This window comes from Tursiops truncatus, chromosome 1 (assembly GCF_011762595.2).
Source record: "Tursiops truncatus isolate mTurTru1 chromosome 1, mTurTru1.mat.Y, whole genome shotgun sequence".
NCBI lineage: Eukaryota > Metazoa > Chordata > Mammalia > Artiodactyla > Delphinidae > Tursiops > Tursiops truncatus.
In genome coordinates this window covers 72,713,556-72,733,244 of record NC_047034.1, presented here as the reverse complement: position 1 = coordinate 72,733,244, position 19,689 = coordinate 72,713,556, and the positions used below count along the sequence as shown (strand labels likewise).

Sequence of the window (19,689 nt, the reverse complement as noted above, 5' to 3'; positions counted from 1 at the left end):
CCCCAGCCAGCAACATTGCAAGGGAAGCATTTTTATCCCTGTTTTACAAGAGGGGAAAAGGAATGACTGCCCAAGGATTTACAGCTAGTAAGGAGAGTTCCTGGGCATGTCTCCAAAGTCCATGCCTTACCCATCTCTGCCTTCCTCTGATGCTTTCTCAAGAAGTTTTCACATGTCCACTGACTCTAGCCCTTACCCAAGAAAACCACATATGCAGCCATTTGGAAGATCCTGAATTCCATATTTTATAAAGAGTTTTAATTACAAGAAAACAACATGATGAGACAGTCTCACAATGTTGCACAGACTCTAAGGCCCCCAGGGAGGAAACTCAAGTCGTGGTCACTGGGATGAGCTCAGTCTCTTCCTCTGCTGGTGTGTTCAGCATTTCAGCTCTCTGGCTGGGAGAGTCCTCTGGCATCTAGAAGCCTAGTGGGGAGTCATACCTGGTGTTCTGCTGAGATGTGTAGGGCAGGGGCATTAGAAATGGAAATGAAGTTATGGATATATTAATTTAATGAACACTTGTGTGCTAGGGGAACAGGAGTGAATAAAACAAAAAAATCCCTGCCCTCGAAGCTTACATTCTATTGGGGGAAACAGACATGATAACGGTGGAGTTGACAAAGCAAACTCATTAAAGAAGAACAAATAATGTACTGAGCCTCTGTGACACGTGACACACTGGGAATGCAGCACTGAGCGAGACAGACCCAGTCTTCACCTTTTCCATGTATTCAGGCTGGGAGAAAGTCAGATACTTCATGAGTTGTTTGTTACACACCCATCCACTTAATTGCAGTTATGGTAAGTGCCTCAAAGAACAAGCCTAGAGATCTGGGAAGGCCTCCCTGAACAAGTGATATGCTAAATTCTGAAGGGTAAGTAGAATTACCTAAGGGAGGAGAGGCTGGACACTGTCTGAGGCAGAAGGGGTGGCATGTGCAAAGGTACTGAGGTAGGACTGGAGCAAGATGGAGGAACGGAAAGTAGCTCTGTGTCTAGGGTGAGGAAGAGAGTGATGCAGGTAAGCTAGGCAGGGGTTAAGTCTTGGCAGATATTCAAACCCATGTTTAGGAACTTGGGCTTTATTTTAAGATGCAGGAAGATCAAAAAGTCACTAGAATTTTGAGAGGCTCTGGATGTCTGGGTAACTAATGGTAGTAGTGCTAACAGAGGGTAAGACTTCTCAAAGGAGAGCTAAACTTTGTGGGAAAGGTGGAGAGTTATAAACATATTGAGTGTGTGGAGGGAGGGCGACGTGGACAATCTTCCGGACATGCAGTGGGGTGTGGGTTCTGAGTTTGGGAGAGAGGCAGAGCCATAGGTGTTAACGAGAGAGTCAGCTACAGCTCTCCTTTGAATTAGACCATAAAGGGGGCAGCACAGCTGAGTGGAAAGAGCATAGACTGGGGAGTCAGACAGAACTGGGTTTAGATTTGAGCTTCTCTGCTTTGGTAGCTCTGTGACCCTGGGCAAGTTATTTAATTTCTGTGAAACGCAGTTTCCTTATCTGTAAAATCGGTATGACACTCTGACTTGCAGCGTGGGTCATTGTGCCAGTGTAGATGAAATGGGATATGCAAGATGATTAACACATCTTACAGTGCTGGGTACATAGTACATTGCTCAGCAAATGCTAAACCCTGCAACTGCTATGGTTACTGTTACTGCCACAAAGTCAAGAGGTACTCACCATTCAATAAACATTTATGGGGCTTTGTCATGTGTCAGACACTGGTCGAGGTATGAATATACAGCAGTAGACAAACAGTATCCCAGTTCCCATGGCACTTATATTTTAAGTGCAAACAGTTATGAATAAAATAACCAGAGGAATATCAGGCTGGCAAGTAGAGGCAAGGAATTAAAGTAGGGTCATGTGGGAGAGAATGACTGGGGGTTACTTTAAGTCCAGCAGTCAGGGGAGTTCTCCCTAGGGAGGTGGGGTTTGAGCTGAGATCTGATTAAGAGAAGGCAGGCCTGGGAGGAACTGGCAAAGAGCATTCCATCAGGGAGAGCCAACCTCCAAGACACTGAGTGAGAACAAAGGTGGCGTGGTCTAGAAGCAGGAAGCTCATGATATACCGGCTGAGAGCATGGGCTTTGAACCCCAGCTCTGCCAGCTGCTAGTGGTGTGACCCTGGGCAAGTTCCTTAGCCTGTCATGCTTCACTTTCAGCATCTCTAACATGGAAACCACCCTACCTCATAAGGTTGTTGGGAGGATTACGTGAGATAACACATGAAAAGTGCTCAGTCCAGTAAGAGCTCATTTTTAAAAAAATAGAGGATCAGCATAGCTTGAGTCTCATGAAAGAAGAGAAAGAGGGGTAGGAGATGAGGCCAGTGAAGAATAGAGACCACAGTAAGTTGTTGGGTTTTATTCAAAGTACAGCGGGAAACCACTGAAAGATTTTAAGCAGGGAGTGGCATGATCTGATTTAAAATATTAAAAGATCACTCTGGAGAATTCCCTGGTGGTCCAGTGATTGGGACTTGGTGCTTTCACTGACGTGGGCCCAGGTTCGATCCCCGGCGGGGGAACTAAGATCCCACAAGGCAAAAAAAAAAAAAAAAAAAAAAAAAAAAAAAATCACTCTGGCTGCTCTATGGAAAATGAATTACAGAGATTTTTTTTTTCTTCTCCCAAAGGTCATGTCTTATCAGAGTGAACAGATGCACTTGTTTTGGGCAGAGTGAGCAGTCTTCTCCTTTGAGTTGCTCCCAGAAGTACAGCATTCTGTCACTGACTCAACAAACGCATCCTGAGCACTTGCTCTTTGCCAGGAACTGTAATAAACACTGGGAGTGCAGAGACAAGTAAGCTCAGTCCCTGTGGGGAGAGCCTGGCTTGATTCCTGGCTCCGCACATGACAGCTGCTACTCATGTTATCATTTTTGTTGTATTTCTTACCCCTGCTCTTAGGAGCAGGTGGTAATGGATGAAGTGGAGCCAGATGTAATCAACTGTAATACAATGTGACAAATGCAATAACAGGGATGAAGGAGGGTGAGGGCCTTGAAGGGTGCTAGTAGTCAGGATTAACTCCCAAGAAAGAATGTGAAAGTAGAAGTTACTTAGATGGAAATGGGGGGATGTTTTTAAAGAACTGGCCCTAAAGTAGAAGGAGGTTGGGCAGAAATGCCTAAGACAAAGGAGGAATGACTTAGGAGAAGAGGGGAAGAGGACAAGGAAGGGGCTCAGCACAGGCAAGATCGTAGAGGTGTTGGTCATGGGTGCTTTAGCCTGGGGCCCCAGGGTAACCCTAATAGTATCAATCCTTCTGGAGGTCAATTTAGCAATAAATGATTAAATAATCAAAAAAATAAAAAAACCTTTGACTCAGCAATTTCACTTGGAAACTATTAAAGGTATGTGCAAACATTTACCTACAATGGAATACTATGCAGCTGTTAAAAATAGTTATCAAAGGGCTTCCCTGGTGGTGCAGTGGTTGGGAGTCCGCCTGCCGATGCAGGGGACGTGGGTTCGTGCCCCGGCCTGGGAGGATCCCACATGCCGCAGAGCAGCTGGGCCCGTGAGCCATGGGCGCTGGGCCTGCGCGTCCGGAGCCTGTGCTCTGCAACGGGAGAGGCCACAGCAGTGAGAGCCCCGTGTACCGCAAAAAAAAAAAAAGTTATCAAAGAATAATTATTGGTATAGAGAGATGTTTCAGAAATAGTAAATGAAAAAGGAAGGTTACAGAGTTATTTTACAGTGTGCTCCTTTTTAAAAAGTAAATGAAAATACATATATTTGTACACCCAAAACATGAACAAGAATGTTCATAGCGGTATTATTTTTAATAGTCCAAAAGAGAAAACAACCCAAATTTCTATCTGGCAGAATGGATAAACAATGGTATATTTATACAGTGGAATAGTCTACAGCAGTGAAGATGAATGAACTACAACTACATTCAACAATGCCCTTGATTCTTACTAACATAATGTTGGGGAAAAAAAAGAAAACCCACAAAAGATTATGATTCCATTTATATAAAATTCATCAGGCAAAGTTGATCTATGCTATTAGAAGTCAGAATAGTGTTTACTTTTTTTTGGTCATTTTTTTTTAATTGTGAGAAAATACATAACATAAAATTTATCATTTCAACCATTTTAAAGTGTGCAATTCCGTGGCATGCAATACATTCACAAAGTTGGGTAACCATTACCTCTCTCTAGTTCCAGAACTTCAAGCAGTACCTCTTAGGCAGTCACTCCCCATTCCTCCCTCCCCACCATGACGTTATTTTCCAAGAGGAGGGAATAATGCCTGGAGGGAACAGAGTGGGGGGCTTCTGGATATTGGTAATGTTCCCTTTTTAAAAAAATCTAGGTGGGAGTTACACGGCTGTGTTCATGTTGTGAAAATTTATCTAGCTGTACACTCATAATTTATATACTTTTTGCATGTATATTATATCTAAGTACACATAGATAAATGTGGAGATAACACTGTATATATATGAAATGTTAACAGCGATTTTTTTGCTAGGAGGTAAGATTATGAATCTAGTTTGTGTTTTGCTAACTTGTGTTTTCCAATTGCTCTTTATGGATATGTATTACTCTGGTAGTAAGTTTTTAAATTTTAAATATCTTAAAGGAAAATAACATTGTAATGCCTTTCAAGAGAAAATGTTCCTTACCATCAAAAGCACTGGGATTGTCCCACCAAAACCTTGCCTGGTCACTATTTTGCCGGAGGGCTGATACTCCTTTATGTATCCATCACCCTGCATGGTTCTGGACCTGTCCTATCTCCCTGGTGGATATGGAAGGGGTGTGTGTGAGAGACATGAGGGAGTGAGGAATGGTGTTCCAGTTCTCCTTGGCCACCGAGTGGTTGTGCTCAGAGGACTCACTCCCTGCCAGGCTGGAATTAAACTTGAAATAAAAGCTGGGGAATTTGAAAAGAAAAGGTAGAGGTCAAGGTGAACAGGCTGCCCTGACTGACCTGAGAGGAGCATCAGGGAGTGACCAAGGGCTTCAAGCAAGCACATGACTCTCCAGTCTATCAATACAGAGACAAGCAACCACTCCAGAGAGAGATTTTCATAACAGGAGACTTTCACAGCCTTCTTCAATCACCCAGCTTCCACCAAAAGATGAAAGTACTAAGTACTATCTACATGTAAAGCTCCCTGTCTCTCTCTTTCAGGAGTTTGAATGCCTTTTATCCACCTTTGTCTTACTGGCTTTCTCATCTTTCCAATCTCAGTTTTCATCTCCATCCCCTCCAGGCTCTCAGGCACTATGAACCCCTTTCTCCTCTGTGCTTCCAATGCACCTTGTGTATACTCTACTAGCGCAGCCACCGCATGGTGTAACAAGTCTTTGCCACCAGACTGTGATCTCCTTAATAGCTGGGACTAGGTCTTTTTGATCACTGCTTCAATACCCATAGAGTAGATACCCAACAAATGTTGATCTGAATTACTGAAGGGGGTGTCTTCTTCCCATCTCTGACCCTTTTCCAAAGTGGAGTGACTATACACATTCCTTCCCTTTTCCTTAAGGCTTTTATTCTCTACATCTTTTGTTGGTTCCAAGATTTCTTGAATTCTTAAGAGATGATTACATGCACATGCACATGCCCTGGAGCTTGTAGTGCAGCTTTATGGCCACTTCCATGTGCATTATGGGGCCTGTAGTCATCCCACATCCTCTCCAGCCCTTTGCTGATACTTGTCTTGCTTTTCCTCCTCAATTCCAGGAACTAAGTACATGTAAATAAATTGCTTTTGGCTGAGCTTTTAGAGAGGAATTTTCCTCTACATGTTAAAAGATTTCAGTCCTATACCAGCCCTTTTCCTTATCTGTTGAGCCCTCACAACATGCCAGACACTGTGCTGGTTCATGATCTAGCAGGATAGCCACCACCTTAGATTGATTTATTTACTCATTGATCATCCTCTGGAAACAGCTGGCAGGGCACCTGACCTAATCTTTGGTCAGGCATAGCTTCCTTGAGGAACTGACGTTTCTGCCACGTGTACAAAGTAAAGTAGAAAGTGGTTGAGGGGAAATGGGTGATAAAAGAATCAAGGAAACTACATGTTTAAAAGGCCCTGACGTGTGGAGGCTGGGAGGATCTTAAAGACATTGCCAAGAGGAGTGTGGGGCTGGGGGTAGTGGCCCAGAGGAGGTTGAAGAAGTGGGCAGAGCTGGAATAAGACAGTGCCTTGATGTATGCATAATAAGGCTGCTTTAGTCAGGAATCTTTTGGTTGAAAATGACAAAAATCCCCCTAAGAAGTTCAGGGCTTTCAAGATCAAAGATGTCATTGAGTTTTGACATCTCTCTCTGTCTCTGTCTCATCTTTGCTTTCCTTTGTGTTAGCTTCATTCTTGGGCTGGCCTCTGTGAAATCATCCTCTGATCCTCCCTTGTCTCACAGAAGCCAAAGACTGGAGAGGAAGGGAATGTGGGTGAGAAAGACTAATTGATAAGGGCCATTTACCCTTCCACTCTTGAAGGTCACCTTCTTTCAGGAGATGTCCACATGTCCCCACCTTAGATTCCCTGGGGGAGGGCAGGAAGCTTGGCCTTCTACGATGGTAGAGAAGGAACCAGGTGAGGGGATCCTGTTTCCAGACTCCAAAACGGTTTGCTTTCTTAAAATAGCAAACCTACAGCCCCCTGTCTCTTTCTCTAAGGGCCTAAAATGCACTTTTTTGGCTGCATCCTCAGCCTTCCCTGGAAGCAGGATCATTTGGGCTTGGTAAGAGAAAAGAAAGAAGGTGGGAACTCCAGAAACTCCTTCCGACTCCCACCCCCTCATTCTGGCCCTCGTAGCAGGTCCTGACCTATTTGTCTTACTCGCGCTTTCTTCCGGAGCCTTTTCAGACCCCTCCAGGGTCCTGTTCCAACTCAGGGGCTTCAGCACTCCTCCACTGTCCGGTGAGCCGTCCTTCTTCCGCCTCACGCACACCCTAACTAAGCAGGACCAGCAGAAGAATACCCAACCGAGGGACCCCTTTTATTCTGAGCTCTGGCGCTTCCGCCTCCGGGGCGGAGACTCCTCCCCCTCACCGTCCCAATTGTATTCCCTGGAAGAGCAGCCGGAAAAGCCTCCTCCTGCTCAGACCGGGATAAACGAGACGCTGGTTCCTTCTCGCAACCCGCTCTCTGAGCCCTGGGAACCGCCGTGGCGGTCGGCACTGCAGCACCAAAGGCTGCGAGCACAACCTGGGCTCAGCTCCAGCTGGGCGCGGGCGGTGCGGGAGCGGCTTCAGCACCACGGACAGCACCCCGCCCGCGGCCCTCCGGCCTGCGGCGCGCTTCGGCAGCTTTAGGCGAGCCGGCGAGCTATGCCAGAGGCATGGCCTGGCGCTCGGGCCCCATGGCGCTGCTCCTCAGCTTTGGCCTCCTCGGGCTGTGCTCAGGTAAGGACAAGTCGCCGCGCTCTGTCTCACTCAGTCTCGAAGGTGTACGGGAGGGATCCCTAAGGCGGGGAGTCTGTTAGGGGTTAGGGAAGAGACCCCTGGACGGCAGGGAGTACCTGGGAGACTGAACTGGGAGGAGGACATACCCGGAGTGATGCTGGGAAGAGAGGGCAACCTGGGCAGGGGTGGTGGAGAGGGTGTGGGCACAGAGAGGAAGGAGGGAGGGGATCTCCCCAGGCTATCTGGGGTGGAAGGAAGGGGAGAGTCTGATTGCAGCTGAGATGCCATTTGACTTCTTGTGAAACATTATCTCAAGAAAATCTACCTGGTTCCGCACCCTCCCTTGGCTCTCCATCATTTTCTGTCCCTCATATTGGACTCCAAAGGGGCAAGGCAGGAGGGGGAAAGAAGCAACTTCTCAACTCTCTTGTAGGGTGGGCAGGAGACTCGGAAGGGAAGAAGCTCTGCCAGGCGGAGGGCCAGGGAGGAATCTCTGAGGGGGTGGGGTGCATTCGTGCAGGGTTGCAGAAGGAGATAGAATGTGTGGTGGGGCAGGTACAAAGGGAATATACAACTAAATGAGCTTTCCATACCTGCCTGCAATCTCATGAGAGGTGGGCTCCCATAGGTGCGCAACTTGGGACTAAATATATGCCCTGACCCAGAGCTCAGGCAGCCCAACTATTCTACTCCAACCCAGTACCTAATGGGGGAGGGGGTCACAGCCAGTCACATGTAGAGGCACATAGTGTTACTTGCACACATAGATGGGCACAGACTGAGGAGAAAGGCTGAATGGTGGGACATGAATAACTGATCCCCTTTCACCACCCTCCAGAACCTTCCTTGAATTGTAGGTATCTTCTAGGGGAAGCCATGGAGACAGAAATGTCAATTCTTTTGAAACCACCCTCTGAGACCTTGCAGGAAGAGCAGGGTCTCCACTAATCCTTGCAGAATGGGTTCTTAGTGGGAGACTGTGGGGGGCTGTCTGGGCTCCTTGGTCAGTGATCTCAGAGAGGGACTTCTCTATGAGGGGCCTCCGTGGGGTAACCTAAGCATTTTGCTATATCCTTAAGGATGGGGCTGTGGGAAGCTACAGCCTCCTGTTTGGGCCTACGTTGTACCACCTGCCTAGGGAGAGTGGGATCCTGGGTGGGACCTCCTTGCCTATGTACTTACCTCTTGCCCTCCACCCACACTACCCAGGAGTCTGTGGTACAGACACAGAGGAGCGGCTGGTGGAGCATCTCCTGGATCCTTCCCGCTACAATAAGCTTATCCGCCCAGCCACCAATGGCTCTGAGCTGGTGACGGTACAGCTCATGGTATCACTGGCCCAGCTCATCAGTGTGGTGAGTGAAGGTCCCAAACTCTCTGCCCAGCTACTGAAGTCAGTGTTTGTGCTTATTCTTCTGGAGTTCCCAAGGCTTGGGGAGGTGGGGGAAGGAGCCTGGGTGGTGTAGTGGGACCACAGGCTTGAGGGGTGGGGGTGGGGCACTTCTCAGCAGCTTCTCTTCTTCCCTGCAGCATGAGCGGGAGCAGATCATGACCACCAATGTCTGGCTGACCCAGGTTAGCACTCTTCCTGTCCACACCCCTGGGCTTCTCTTTCCTCCTTTTTTTTGTGGGAGGGGGGAGGGGCATGTGCTTTTCCCTCTTTTCATGTCCTCAAGAGAAGCAGAAATTTAGACTTTGGAGCCCTAAATAACTGGATTTGAATTTTGGTTCTTCTACTCACAGCTCTGTAACTTTGAATATGTTCAACTCGGCAAGATCCATGTTCTCATTTGTAAAACGTAAATTCTAATATCTTGGCTTGGCTATGCAAATTAAACGAGAAGACACTTTTGCTGGGCAGAGAAGTCACTGTGGGGATGCAATGACTTTTCAAAACTTCCTCAAGCCAGATAGGCCTCCTCTTGTCCCTGTCCTTGACCTTGAGCCCCTCCCAGGGCGGAGGTTGGTGCTGCCTCCCTCTCTCCCTTTCCCAGGAGTGGGAGGATTATCGCCTCACCTGGAAGCCTGAGGAATTTGACAACATGAAGAAAGTTCGGCTCCCTTCCAAACACATCTGGCTCCCAGATGTGGTCCTATACAACAAGTAGGTAACCCTGGAGGGATGGGAAGGCTGGAGGAGACCGTGGGAGTACTCAGGTCTTGGGGAAAGGAAGTTAGCTCATGCTGGGGGACAGAGGGACTTTTCATTGGCAACGACAAGTCACTACCCAGACAGACCCAAACCAGTGAGGTATAATGTGGACAGCCAAGGTAACTTGGGCCATGGCCAGCTCCCTCTCAGCCAGTTAGGACTCCCAGTGTTTGGAGCTGCAGTGGCATAAAAACGAGGATTGACAGACTCCAGTGCCTGAACTGATGCAAGAATAGGCCTTCCAGGAGGATTGGGGAGGGTCAAAGAACTTGGAGATCCCAGTTTCTCCTCCAGGTTCCAGCCCCTCTCCTGAAATAATCCCTCTTATCTCGAAGACCCAAAACCACTAGTCCATAGCCACTAGGGACCATCTCCTCCTCCCACCTGCCCCTGTCCCTCTCCATTAGTTGGGGCTCCTCACTCTGGCCTCCCTGGCTCCCCTAACTTCTCCACCTTCATGTGGAGCAACCAGCTTACAGAATGCATGACAAGTAGCAGATGTGCCTCCCCTCTTCATCACCCTCTTCTGTCTCTGAGGCCTCTTCTCCTCACCAACCCACCCAGATCCCCTTCTTGCTCAATTCCTGCCCCTCCTCCCTAGGCCCCTGGATGGCTACCCTCTTCCCATATATCCCTTTGGCTTTCCTCTCTTCCCACTCAGGGCTGGGTTGATGGGTGGGGTGGAGGAATGCTTAGGCCAGGGCTGACTGTGCTCATCCCTTGGCAGTGCTGACGGCATGTACGAGGTGTCCTTCTATTCCAATGCCGTGGTCTCCTATGATGGCAGCATCTTCTGGCTGCCGCCTGCCATCTACAAGAGCGCATGCAAGATCGAAGTAAAGCACTTCCCGTTTGACCAGCAGAACTGCACCATGAAGTTCCGCTCGTGGACCTACGACCGCACCGAGATCGACCTGGTGCTCAAGAGTGACGTGGCCAGCCTGGATGACTTCACGCCCAGTGGCGAGTGGGACATTGTCGCGCTGCCGGGCCGGCGCAACGAGAACCCGGACGACTCCACTTATGTGGACATCACGTACGACTTCATCATCCGCCGCAAGCCACTCTTCTACACCATCAATCTCATCATCCCCTGCGTGCTTATCACCTCACTAGCCATCCTCGTCTTCTACCTGCCCTCCGACTGCGGCGAGAAGATGACGCTGTGCATCTCCGTGCTGCTGGCGCTCACCGTCTTCCTGCTGCTCATCTCCAAGATCGTGCCACCCACCTCCCTCGACGTGCCGCTTGTAGGCAAGTACCTCATGTTCACCATGGTGCTTGTCACCTTCTCCATCGTCACCAGCGTGTGCGTGCTCAACGTGCACCACCGCTCACCCACCACGCACACCATGGCTCCCTGGGTCAAGGTCATCTTCCTGGAGAAGCTGCCCAAGCTGCTCTTCATGCAGCAGCCGCGCCACCGCTGCGCCCGCCAACGCCTGCGCCTGCGGCGGCGCCAGCGCGGGCGCGAGGGAACCGGCGCCGTCTTCTACCGCGAAGCCCTGGGGGCAGACTCCTGCACGTGCTTCGTCAATCGCGCGTCTGTGCAGGGCTTGGCTGGGGCCTTCGGCTCGGAGCCGGCGCCGGCAGCTGGCCCCGGGCGCTCCGGGGGGCCGTGTGGCTGCGGCCTCCGGGAGGCGGTGGACGGCGTGCGCTTCATCGCGGACCACATGCGGAGTGAGGACGACGACCAGAGCGTGAGTGAGGCGCGGGGACTCGGGCGTGGGATGCGGGCTGCAGGGCCCTCGGTGCCTGCGCAGACAGACACCGAGGAGCTAACGGGAGTGCAGGATGTGGGCAGTGAGAGTCCGGCCGGGGCCTGTGGGCCTGGGCGCTGGCATGGCCTCTTCTCTGACTTCCGGGAGGCGGCGCCGCCTAAGTGGCGGTTGGTACAGGATGAACTTGCGGCTTCCTGAGGACTAGTATCCAGGGCGAAATGCCTCGGCTGGGGCATCGTGAGTGTCGTTAGTGTTGGGAGGGTGGCCAGGAAGTGGAGGAGGCCCTTCTGGGTTTGCAGCGGGCCCGTGGCTCTGACCCCAGACACCCTCTCTGCCGCTTGTACTCCCAAGCCCATGTTGTTAACCTGCATCTCTTAGCACAAATAGAGATGAGTCCTTTGTGTGCCCCGCGTCGGGGGTCAAAATTGAGGGCTGTAGAAAGTGTGTATGGGAGGGGTGGCGGTGGTTAAGAGGTTCCACCGGCTGCTGGGAAGAGCACAGAGTCCTGAATCAATATCCTTTTCCTGCTCTTCTGGGTCCTCAGGGGATGCCCTTGTGAAATATTTATGGAGGTGGGGGCAGGTGGAGGCGAGGGTTTTTAAGACCCACTCTGAGCTTTCTGCACACTGGTATCTTTCTGCAGTGACTCCCAGAAGGGGAGCACTGAGCTAGGGGATGGGGGGGAAGATGATGGGTTGACTTCCCCCCACTTTGGGCTGCGGCTGGCCCCATCCGGCAATCAGTCTTTGGGTACCTGGCTGGTTCCAGGCTGTGACTTAGCTGTTGCTCTGGTGATTGGCCATGTTTCCACTGGATTGCAGCCATTCCGGCTTGGGGGATGAGGAAGGGTGGGCTCCTGCACTACCGGTTTTTTTTGTGGGGGGGGGATGCTTCAGAGCCTGGTGTTTCTATTCCCTGGGAGGGCAGGAGCTGAGGCTTGAGCTAAGGAGCAAGTTATGGTCCTGAAGGAAGAAGAGAGGGACCAAGTCATGAGGAAATGGGGCGGGAGCCTCAGGTGGCTGAGGCCAAGTGGGAGATGCCGGTGGTGCAGGGGGTTGACCGGCTGCATCACTGCCTCCGCCTCCCCCACTGCAGTCCACTCATGTAATGTGCATTTACTGAGTTAGGTGATGAGGATGCAATGACCTACCTTCACAGGCATCTCAAACTTAACATGTCCCAAACTGAGTGCTTAATCTACATCCCCACCACCAACTTGCTCCTCCTCCAATCTCCCCATCCTTTAGTAAATGACATCACCATCCACCCAATGGTTTAGACCAAAAACCTGGAGTCATCCTTGACTCCTCTCTTTCTTACGTCCCCCACCATCCAAATCATCAGAAGTCCTGTCCTGTGGAACGAACCTCCAAAGAGATTTTCAGCTTCCTTCTTTATTCACCATCTCCATGCTGCCTCCCTAGCTGTAGGCCTCCATCAGCTGTTGCCTGGACCAGGGCAGAGACTCCTAATGGTCTCCCTGGTTCAGTTCTCGTGCTTCTCCACCCAAACACACAGTGTCTCCTGTGCACTTTGTGCCATCTCTCCCCTGCTCAGGTCACTGGCTTATCTGCTCAACTGTTCTAAGCCAGCTAAGCTCTTTCCTGACTCAGGACCTTTGCACAGATTGGTCCCTCTGTTTGGAATTCCCTTCTTTTTTTCCTTTTAAAAATTATTATTAATTTTTGCACTACTGTTTAAGAGTAAGTTGTGGACATAGTGATCCTTTATCCCAAATACCTCAGCTTTTCTCTCCTGAGAACAGAGATATTGTCTTGCATAACCCAGGCTCAGTGATGCAATTCAGGAAATTTAGCATCAATACAATACCTTTATCTGATATAAAGTCCATACTAACATTTTTTCAGTTGTCTCCGTAATGTCCTTTGTAGCATCACCCCCACCTCAATCCAGGATCTTGAATTCCACTTTGTTGTTCTGTCTCTTTAGTTTCCTTCAATCTGGAATGGTCTTTCATGGCATAAACATTTTTGAAGGGTACAGGCCAATCGAAGGTCCCTCGGTTTGGGTTTCTCTGATTGTTTCTGATTGTCTCAGCTGGCTCCTTCTCACTTATCAGATCTTAGCTTAGGGTGTCACCTCCTCAAAGAGGCCTCCCCAGATCACACCCTGAATTATATCTCCCCCTCCATTTCTTCGTCCTTTATTTCCATATAGGCACCCACCAATGTGTAATTATTTTATTTTTACTAATTTTGTGTCCATCTCCCTCAGGAGACTGTAAACTGCAGGATGTGTTTGTCTTGCTCTCAGTCACATCCCCAGTGCTTAGCATGGTGCCAGGTACACAGGAGGCACAATTGTGACATGAATGAGTCATTATTCAGCTGCTGACTGAAGGAAGGTGCACAGTGCCTCATCCCATCCCCCCAGCTGGCTGGGCTACAGATGAACACGTGTACAAAGGTCCAGACTCAGGCCGGAGTGGAGCAGCTCTGAGTGGAGGCCAGGCCTCCTGCAGACCCTGTGACTGGCTCCCAAACCCACAGAGGTTATTTTCTTCTGGACGGGTTTGTTTACACCTGAGATCTAGTCCTCACCCTCTGGGGCTGTTGGATGGGGCTCCCCAGGCAGTCATATAAGGAGTGAGGGCTGCAGAGGCAGCCATTCATTCACTAATTCAACACCCGTTTACCGGAACCCTGTGTTTGAGATGCTGGGATTACAAAGATGAATCAGATCGGGTCCCTGTAGTTTAGGAGCTCATAGCTTAAGTGGCGGAAGGCGGGCGGGAGAGGAAGGAGGGGCCAGGCATACAAATTGAAATGACAATACAGTGCAGTAAAAATACCGTGATAAGACGTGTACATAGTGCTGAGGGAACCCAGAGGAAACAGTGGTTCATTCTCATTAGGGGGATCAGGGAAGCCTTCATAGAAGAGGTGACATTTGATTTAGGCTTTGAAGGATGTGTAGGAGTTCACAGGTAGCGATAGGGAGGACTGGAGTTCTAGACCAAAAGGAAACCCAAAGGCACAGAGACCTGAGAAGACAGGCTGGAGTTTGGTAAGGCTGGGTCAGAGGTTGGAAGATAGGTGGTTGGCTCATATTTGTCCTGGGTAGGTCTTGATTTTAGACTTGGGAGTTTGGGTGGCTGCTGAACGCAGTGGGGCCACTGGAGGCTTTTAAGCAGGCAAGACTGGGGCCATGCTTTGGAAAGGTCACTCTGGGGTCGTGGAGTGAGAGGAGTGATGTGTGGTGGAAGTTGCTTCTACCTGCTCCACTCCCCTCCCGGATCATGTGATTGATACCTGGGTCTCCTTCCTCTCCTCTGTCCAGGTGAGTGAGGACTGGAAGTATGTCGCCATGGTGATCGACCGTCTGTTCCTTTGGATCTTTGTCTTCGTCTGTGTCTTTGGCACCATCGGCATGTTCCTGCAGCCTCTCTTCCAGAACTACACCACTGCCACCTTCCTCCACGCAGACCACTCGGCTCCCAGCTCCAAGTGAGGCCCTCCCCAGCTCCATGCTCCTTCACCCCTCTGTTGAACAGTAGTTTTGGGTCGAGGAGGGATGAGTGAGCTACCAGAAAGAGGGGCGCTGCCCCCATAGACCCATCTTTTCACTTCACCTGGAGCCCGCCCCCCCGCCAGCGCCAACCTGGAGGCTGGACCAGCTGCGTCGTGTTCTGGCTGCTCTCCTCCTCTTGTACCAACCCAGGCAATAGTGCTGCTGGTTGAGCATGAAGGCTGAGAAGTGGAGGATGGAGTGGCTGGAGGCTTCCACCCTGAGGAAAGTGTGATGGGGAAGGGGCCAAGAAGGGGACAGAATCAACAGCTGCCTCCAAGTCATGGGAAAAGGGAGGCGCATGGGGGCAAGACAGGGGCTCCGACTGTGCTGGGCTGGCCTGACACAATGGCAGATCAGAAGGGAGGAGCAAGGGGAGAGAGGCCTGGGTGCGACCTGATGTCTGTCCCTGCTTAACTGCACAGCAGCTAGCTGGGTGGGCCTCACGGCAGCCAGGGGTTCCTGCCCAGAGGTTAGCCTGGAGCTGAGGTCAGAGTCCTGAGCGAGGCTTCCAGCCCAGTCCCACAGCCCCTTGCTTCTAAGGGCCCCAGAGTTCAGCCCCAGGTCCCCTTCTCCCAGTGAAGATTCTTCCTAGACTTCCTTTCTTGCTCAGGCCAGGGTGTGGGGGGCAAGGCTGGGTGTTAGGGGAGCCCCGGAGTTCTGAATCTTTGGGTGACCTGCTTGGAGCTTAAGGGCCAAATTCTTGAACTGTGCGAGTTCAAGTTCACAGGCTGTTCCTCGGCCGCAATTTGAACCGACTGGTCATGGGAACGAGTAAACTAAGGACATTAGCTGTAAGCAGACCCAGCCCTCTCGCCCGCAGCAGAGCAGGCCGGGCAGGAGAGGGCTGCCTGTGGAGGCCAGCCCAGCAGGGTGTGAGTGCCCAGAACTCTGCCACGTCAGCATGGCTCCTGCCCCCCTACTTCTGTTCCTGGCTCCATCCTTCCTGCTCTGGCTCCTCCTCTTGCCCCGCCCAAGCAAACCTGAGCAGGGTTGAAGCAGAGCTTCGGACGACAGGTCTGCTACTGCCGGTCTGCACAGCGGACTGTACACAGAGCCCAGCTTTCGGCTTCCTGTCCTGTGGGTCCCTGGAGGGTGTATCCCGACGCTGCTCCCAGGGGCCAGCTGGAGGCCACCTTGCCTGTTAGCCCAGGAAACAGACCTCTTCAGGGATCACCTGCCTTGGTCCCCGCCATGTGACTGGCTCTGATCTGTGGTCCCAGCCTGGGCTCAGTGCTGGGCCAGCGGGGTCACAGAGGGGTCCGTCTGCCAAGCGCACCTGAGGGGCCTGCCCGCCACACCGTGCTATTCTCTGGAGCCTGGCTGGACGCCTGCTTCTGCAGGCATCTCGGAGGTGGGGAGACAGCACAGGCACAGAGCGCTGGACAGGGAGCAGAGTCTGAATTCCGGTCCCCGCTCTGCCACTTACTCTCAGCCATCCTGAGCAATTCTGGCTAGGCCTCAGCTTCCTCATCTCTAAATCGGGGATAGTAAGGCCCTCTTCGTGGGGTTGTTGTGAGGCAGGAGTGATGTTTGTGAAAAAGCCCAGGGCTGTACCTGGCGTAGAGCAGATGCTTCGTGAATGTCAAGTCAGACGTGGTCAGAGTTGACGGGTATGGGCTTACCTGCCTTGTCATGTCACTCTTCCTTCCAGACCCACCCATACCCTGGAGCAGATAGCCCCCGGAAACAGGGATGGGGTCTGGGGGAGCTGGAGCCGGAGAGGAGCAACACAGGGAATGTTGGGGTGAGCCTAACAGGTAGGCTGCCCTCTGGAGCCTCTTCAGCAAAGGTTCGTTCCGTTCCCGGGCTAGGCTCAGGCTCCGGCCTCCCTTCTGGATCGGCTCCTCCTGACACAGGTGTGTGCCCAGGCCCCCAGGTGATCTAGTCCCGTACTGGCTGTGGAGGAACGCCACTGGGACACGAAGCCAGCAGCTGCGAGAGATGTGCTTCAGCGCATTTCCCCACCTGCCGGAATGGGCTGGCAGACATCTCTTCTGGGGGTGAGTGTCTCGGCACCATGGAGACTCCCTTCTTCTAGAACAGCAAATGGAGAGTTGCCTCTATTATGGCTGGACCCACCTCGGACTCACAGCCCTGAGGAAACATCCCGGAACCCGAAACAGCTAATGAAAAGGAACCCTCCCTCTGAAGGGTAGGTGCTGGCCTGAGGCCCTCCTGCCCAGCTCTCCCGGGTTCCTTGCCAGGGTCTAGGCTGCTAGGGAGGCCCCATCAGCTGTTGCTGTGGCTGGACTTGCTTTCAGTACTTCCTGCAATTGGCTGTCGTCCGAGTAAGTCACCAGACAGTGCCAGAGGGGCTGCTGGAGAGCAGCTTGTCCAACTCCTCGCCATGGCCCCCCCGACACACAGGGAAGTGGAGGCCCAGAGGTTGTTTGCTGGCTGACCTTGTACAAGCACTTAACTCTGAACTTGCTCATCCTCATCAGTGACGTGGGGATGACAGCTGGCTGAGGGCTACAGCAAAGATGGGAGGGACTGATGGAAGGGGTTAGCCGGGCAGGGTCCCTGGGGCAGTACCATTCCCTCCATCTCTGGGTGCAGCCCCTAGGGGACCACGCCAGTGGGGAGGAGGGGAGGACGGGTGGAGGAAAGAGGGCTCAGGCAAGGTGTTACCACGTGTCAGTACAGGCTTGGAACCCTCAAGGGTGTTGGGAAGCTTTGGAGAACCAGTCTCTTCTACTCTTGGGTCCTCCGTCCTCTTCTCTTGGTGTTGTCCGGGAAGCCTCTTGGCCCCTTCCATGGGGTGGGGAAGGGCATCTCTGGAGAGAACGGGGTACCCAGCTGCGCTCCAGGCCAGGACTGAAGGCCCCAGATCTGAAGAGGGAGGGAGAGATACTGGATTGGCACCCAAGCAAGGTGGGCTTGGGAGAGGGCAGTGAGGAAACAGTTGGGATCATCTCCATCAGAGATGAGAAGGCCACAGGCCATCTGAGAACCACTTCTTGTTTGAAAAAGAGGGTATGAGAGACTGCTTTTGACGGCTGGAACTGCGGCAGGAGGAAGGCAGTCTCCTGGCAGCGAGGTGTCTAATACTGGAACAGCTGGTACCAAGTTATTGCAGATTTAAAAGCAAATAAGACACGGGCAGCCCCCAGCTGGCATTTCTGTGGAGGAAGGCTATCTGTGCAGAAAGGGCAAGGCCATTTCCCTCTAAGGAAACAGGGAGGGTGTGGGGCTTTGACTCCTGTTCTGCTTCTCCCAATCCCAGTGTTAGCTGCTGTGCACAGTGGCCTGCTCTGGGCCAGTTGCTTCGGATACACTGTCTTTACCCCTCACTGTCCTGCAGGGAAGGGGCCCCTGTTGACAGAAGAAAAGTGAGGCACAGAGAGACCAAGAGATAGCTGGTGAGTAGTGCTGGACTTGAAACCCAACACTGATCCCAGAGTCCACGCTCTCTGTGGCCTTTGAGGCAGGGAGGAGGAGAGCTCCTTGGGAGGGAAGTGAGGGGCATTCAGCGTCTTCTCTGAATTCTCTCCCCACTCAGTTCCAGCCGTCACCCTCTGCTTGTAGGCAGAGTTGGGCTGGCGTCACAGCATCCCTCACAAGCCAACTGGTGCTGGCCAGTCGCCCACCCAGACTAGACAGAGAATAACAGCCACCCTTCAGTATTCATCCCAACAGGTCTCAGAGGTCAGTGTGACAGTCACATGGTTCCTAAGGGACTGTCGGTCTAGGAATCATTAGAACACCTCACTCACCCACCCGCAGTGCCCCCATCTCTCCCACACTGGCCTCGGCTGCCCCCGTCTGCGCTCCTGGAATATTTGCACTGACCTAGCCCACTCCAGGCCAGACTCATTAGGAACTCAAGATTCTCATAAAGAAAGTTGTTTCCAAAGGTGTCTTATCTCTCTGTTACATCTGGGGGGCAGAGGTGGGGACGGGGGCTGGGGGGTGGGGACATCCTCTCGGGCCAGGGTTGAATAAGGGAAGGGAGGATATTGGGGAAACTGGACTCGTGAGAGGTTAAACACATCGCACGAATCTAAAGAAAAGATCAGTGGTAACATCAGTGATTGTGATTTGTAGCCTGACAAGTCCATTCATCAGATGGAAAAGATAGGGCCAAATGGCTGCGCCTAGAGTAGACAGAGCCCAGAAATAGCTCCTGGGGAGGCCCTTTGTAAAGAAGGGGCCCTGGAGGACAGGGCAGACATGAGGCCCGGTCTCCTGGAGGGATGGCTGGGGACTCCTCGCACAGCCCCTGCACTCTGCGAAGTCAGGGCTGTCTGTGTGGAAGGCACTCCTGCTCCTGGAACATGGGTTTGACCCGGGCCCACATCCTGGAAGCAATATTAAATGGTGGGCCCCCGAGATGAAATGTAGGGTGAACAGCAACTGAAGTGCTGAGCTGAAGAAAACCCCTCTTGTGCTCCCGTGGGGTAGCCTTGCTTCCCAGCCCACCCAGAGCTGGGTGGCGGGGGGACAGTCTTACGTCATGCACTCACTGTAGGTATGGAAGAAACGGTCCATTTTCTACAAAGCCTGGATACTACATTTCCCTCCAGGTGGGACCAGATGCCTGGGAACAGAGAGGACAGAGATGCTCGAGGCTCCAGGTACCCCACGGTAGGCGGAGACACTGTCCTTCACTGTCTGTCAAAACTGTCCAGCTCACCAGGTACTGCATTTCAACAGACTGTGACCGACACCCATGCAGAGTTCTGGTCCTTATTTAATGTGCCCCCCAAACATGTCGCTGGCCCTCCTGGCCTCAGTTGTTCCATCTGTATTGTGGATGAAGAGGGAGGTTTCACTGCGACTTAGGAAGCCTCACTGTCAAATATTTCGTGTCCGCTGGTATGGTATTTTTACAAGGTCAAGGAAGAGTCTTGTAGAAATCCTGGACTAAATAATCTGCAATCTGGAAAG

General features: G+C 51.8%; 1 protein-coding gene across 1 annotated transcript; it reads left to right on the top strand.

Moving 5' to 3' along the window:
- The first annotated feature begins 7,129 nt into the window (after positions 1 to 7,129).
- On the top strand, positions 7,130 to 18,677 carry CHRNB2 (cholinergic receptor nicotinic beta 2 subunit). The gene is made up of 6 exons (XM_033858058.2): positions 7,130 to 7,395; positions 8,605 to 8,750; positions 8,926 to 8,970; positions 9,390 to 9,499; positions 10,275 to 11,247; positions 14,569 to 18,677. Exons 1-6 carry the CDS (start codon positions 7,332 to 7,334, stop codon positions 14,737 to 14,739), a joined length of 1,509 nt encoding a protein of 502 aa, XP_033713949.1. The 5' UTR covers positions 7,130 to 7,331; the 3' UTR covers positions 14,740 to 18,677.
- The last annotated feature ends 1,012 nt before the right edge of the window (positions 18,678 to 19,689 follow it).

Excerpts from the sequence above, each read along its gene's own strand:
- CHRNB2 (XM_033858058.2), top strand. The coding sequence starts at position 7,332 with ATGGCCTGGCGCTCGGGCCCCATGGCGCTGCTCCTCAGCTTTGGCCTC. Across the intron at positions 9,500-10,274 it reads GATGTGGTCCTATACAACAA|TGCTGACGGCATGTACGAGG; the intron begins GTAGGTAACCCT and ends ATCCCTTGGCAG. Across the intron at positions 11,248-14,568 it reads GTGAGGACGACGACCAGAGC|GTGAGTGAGGACTGGAAGTA; the intron begins GTGAGTGAGGCG and ends TCCTCTGTCCAG.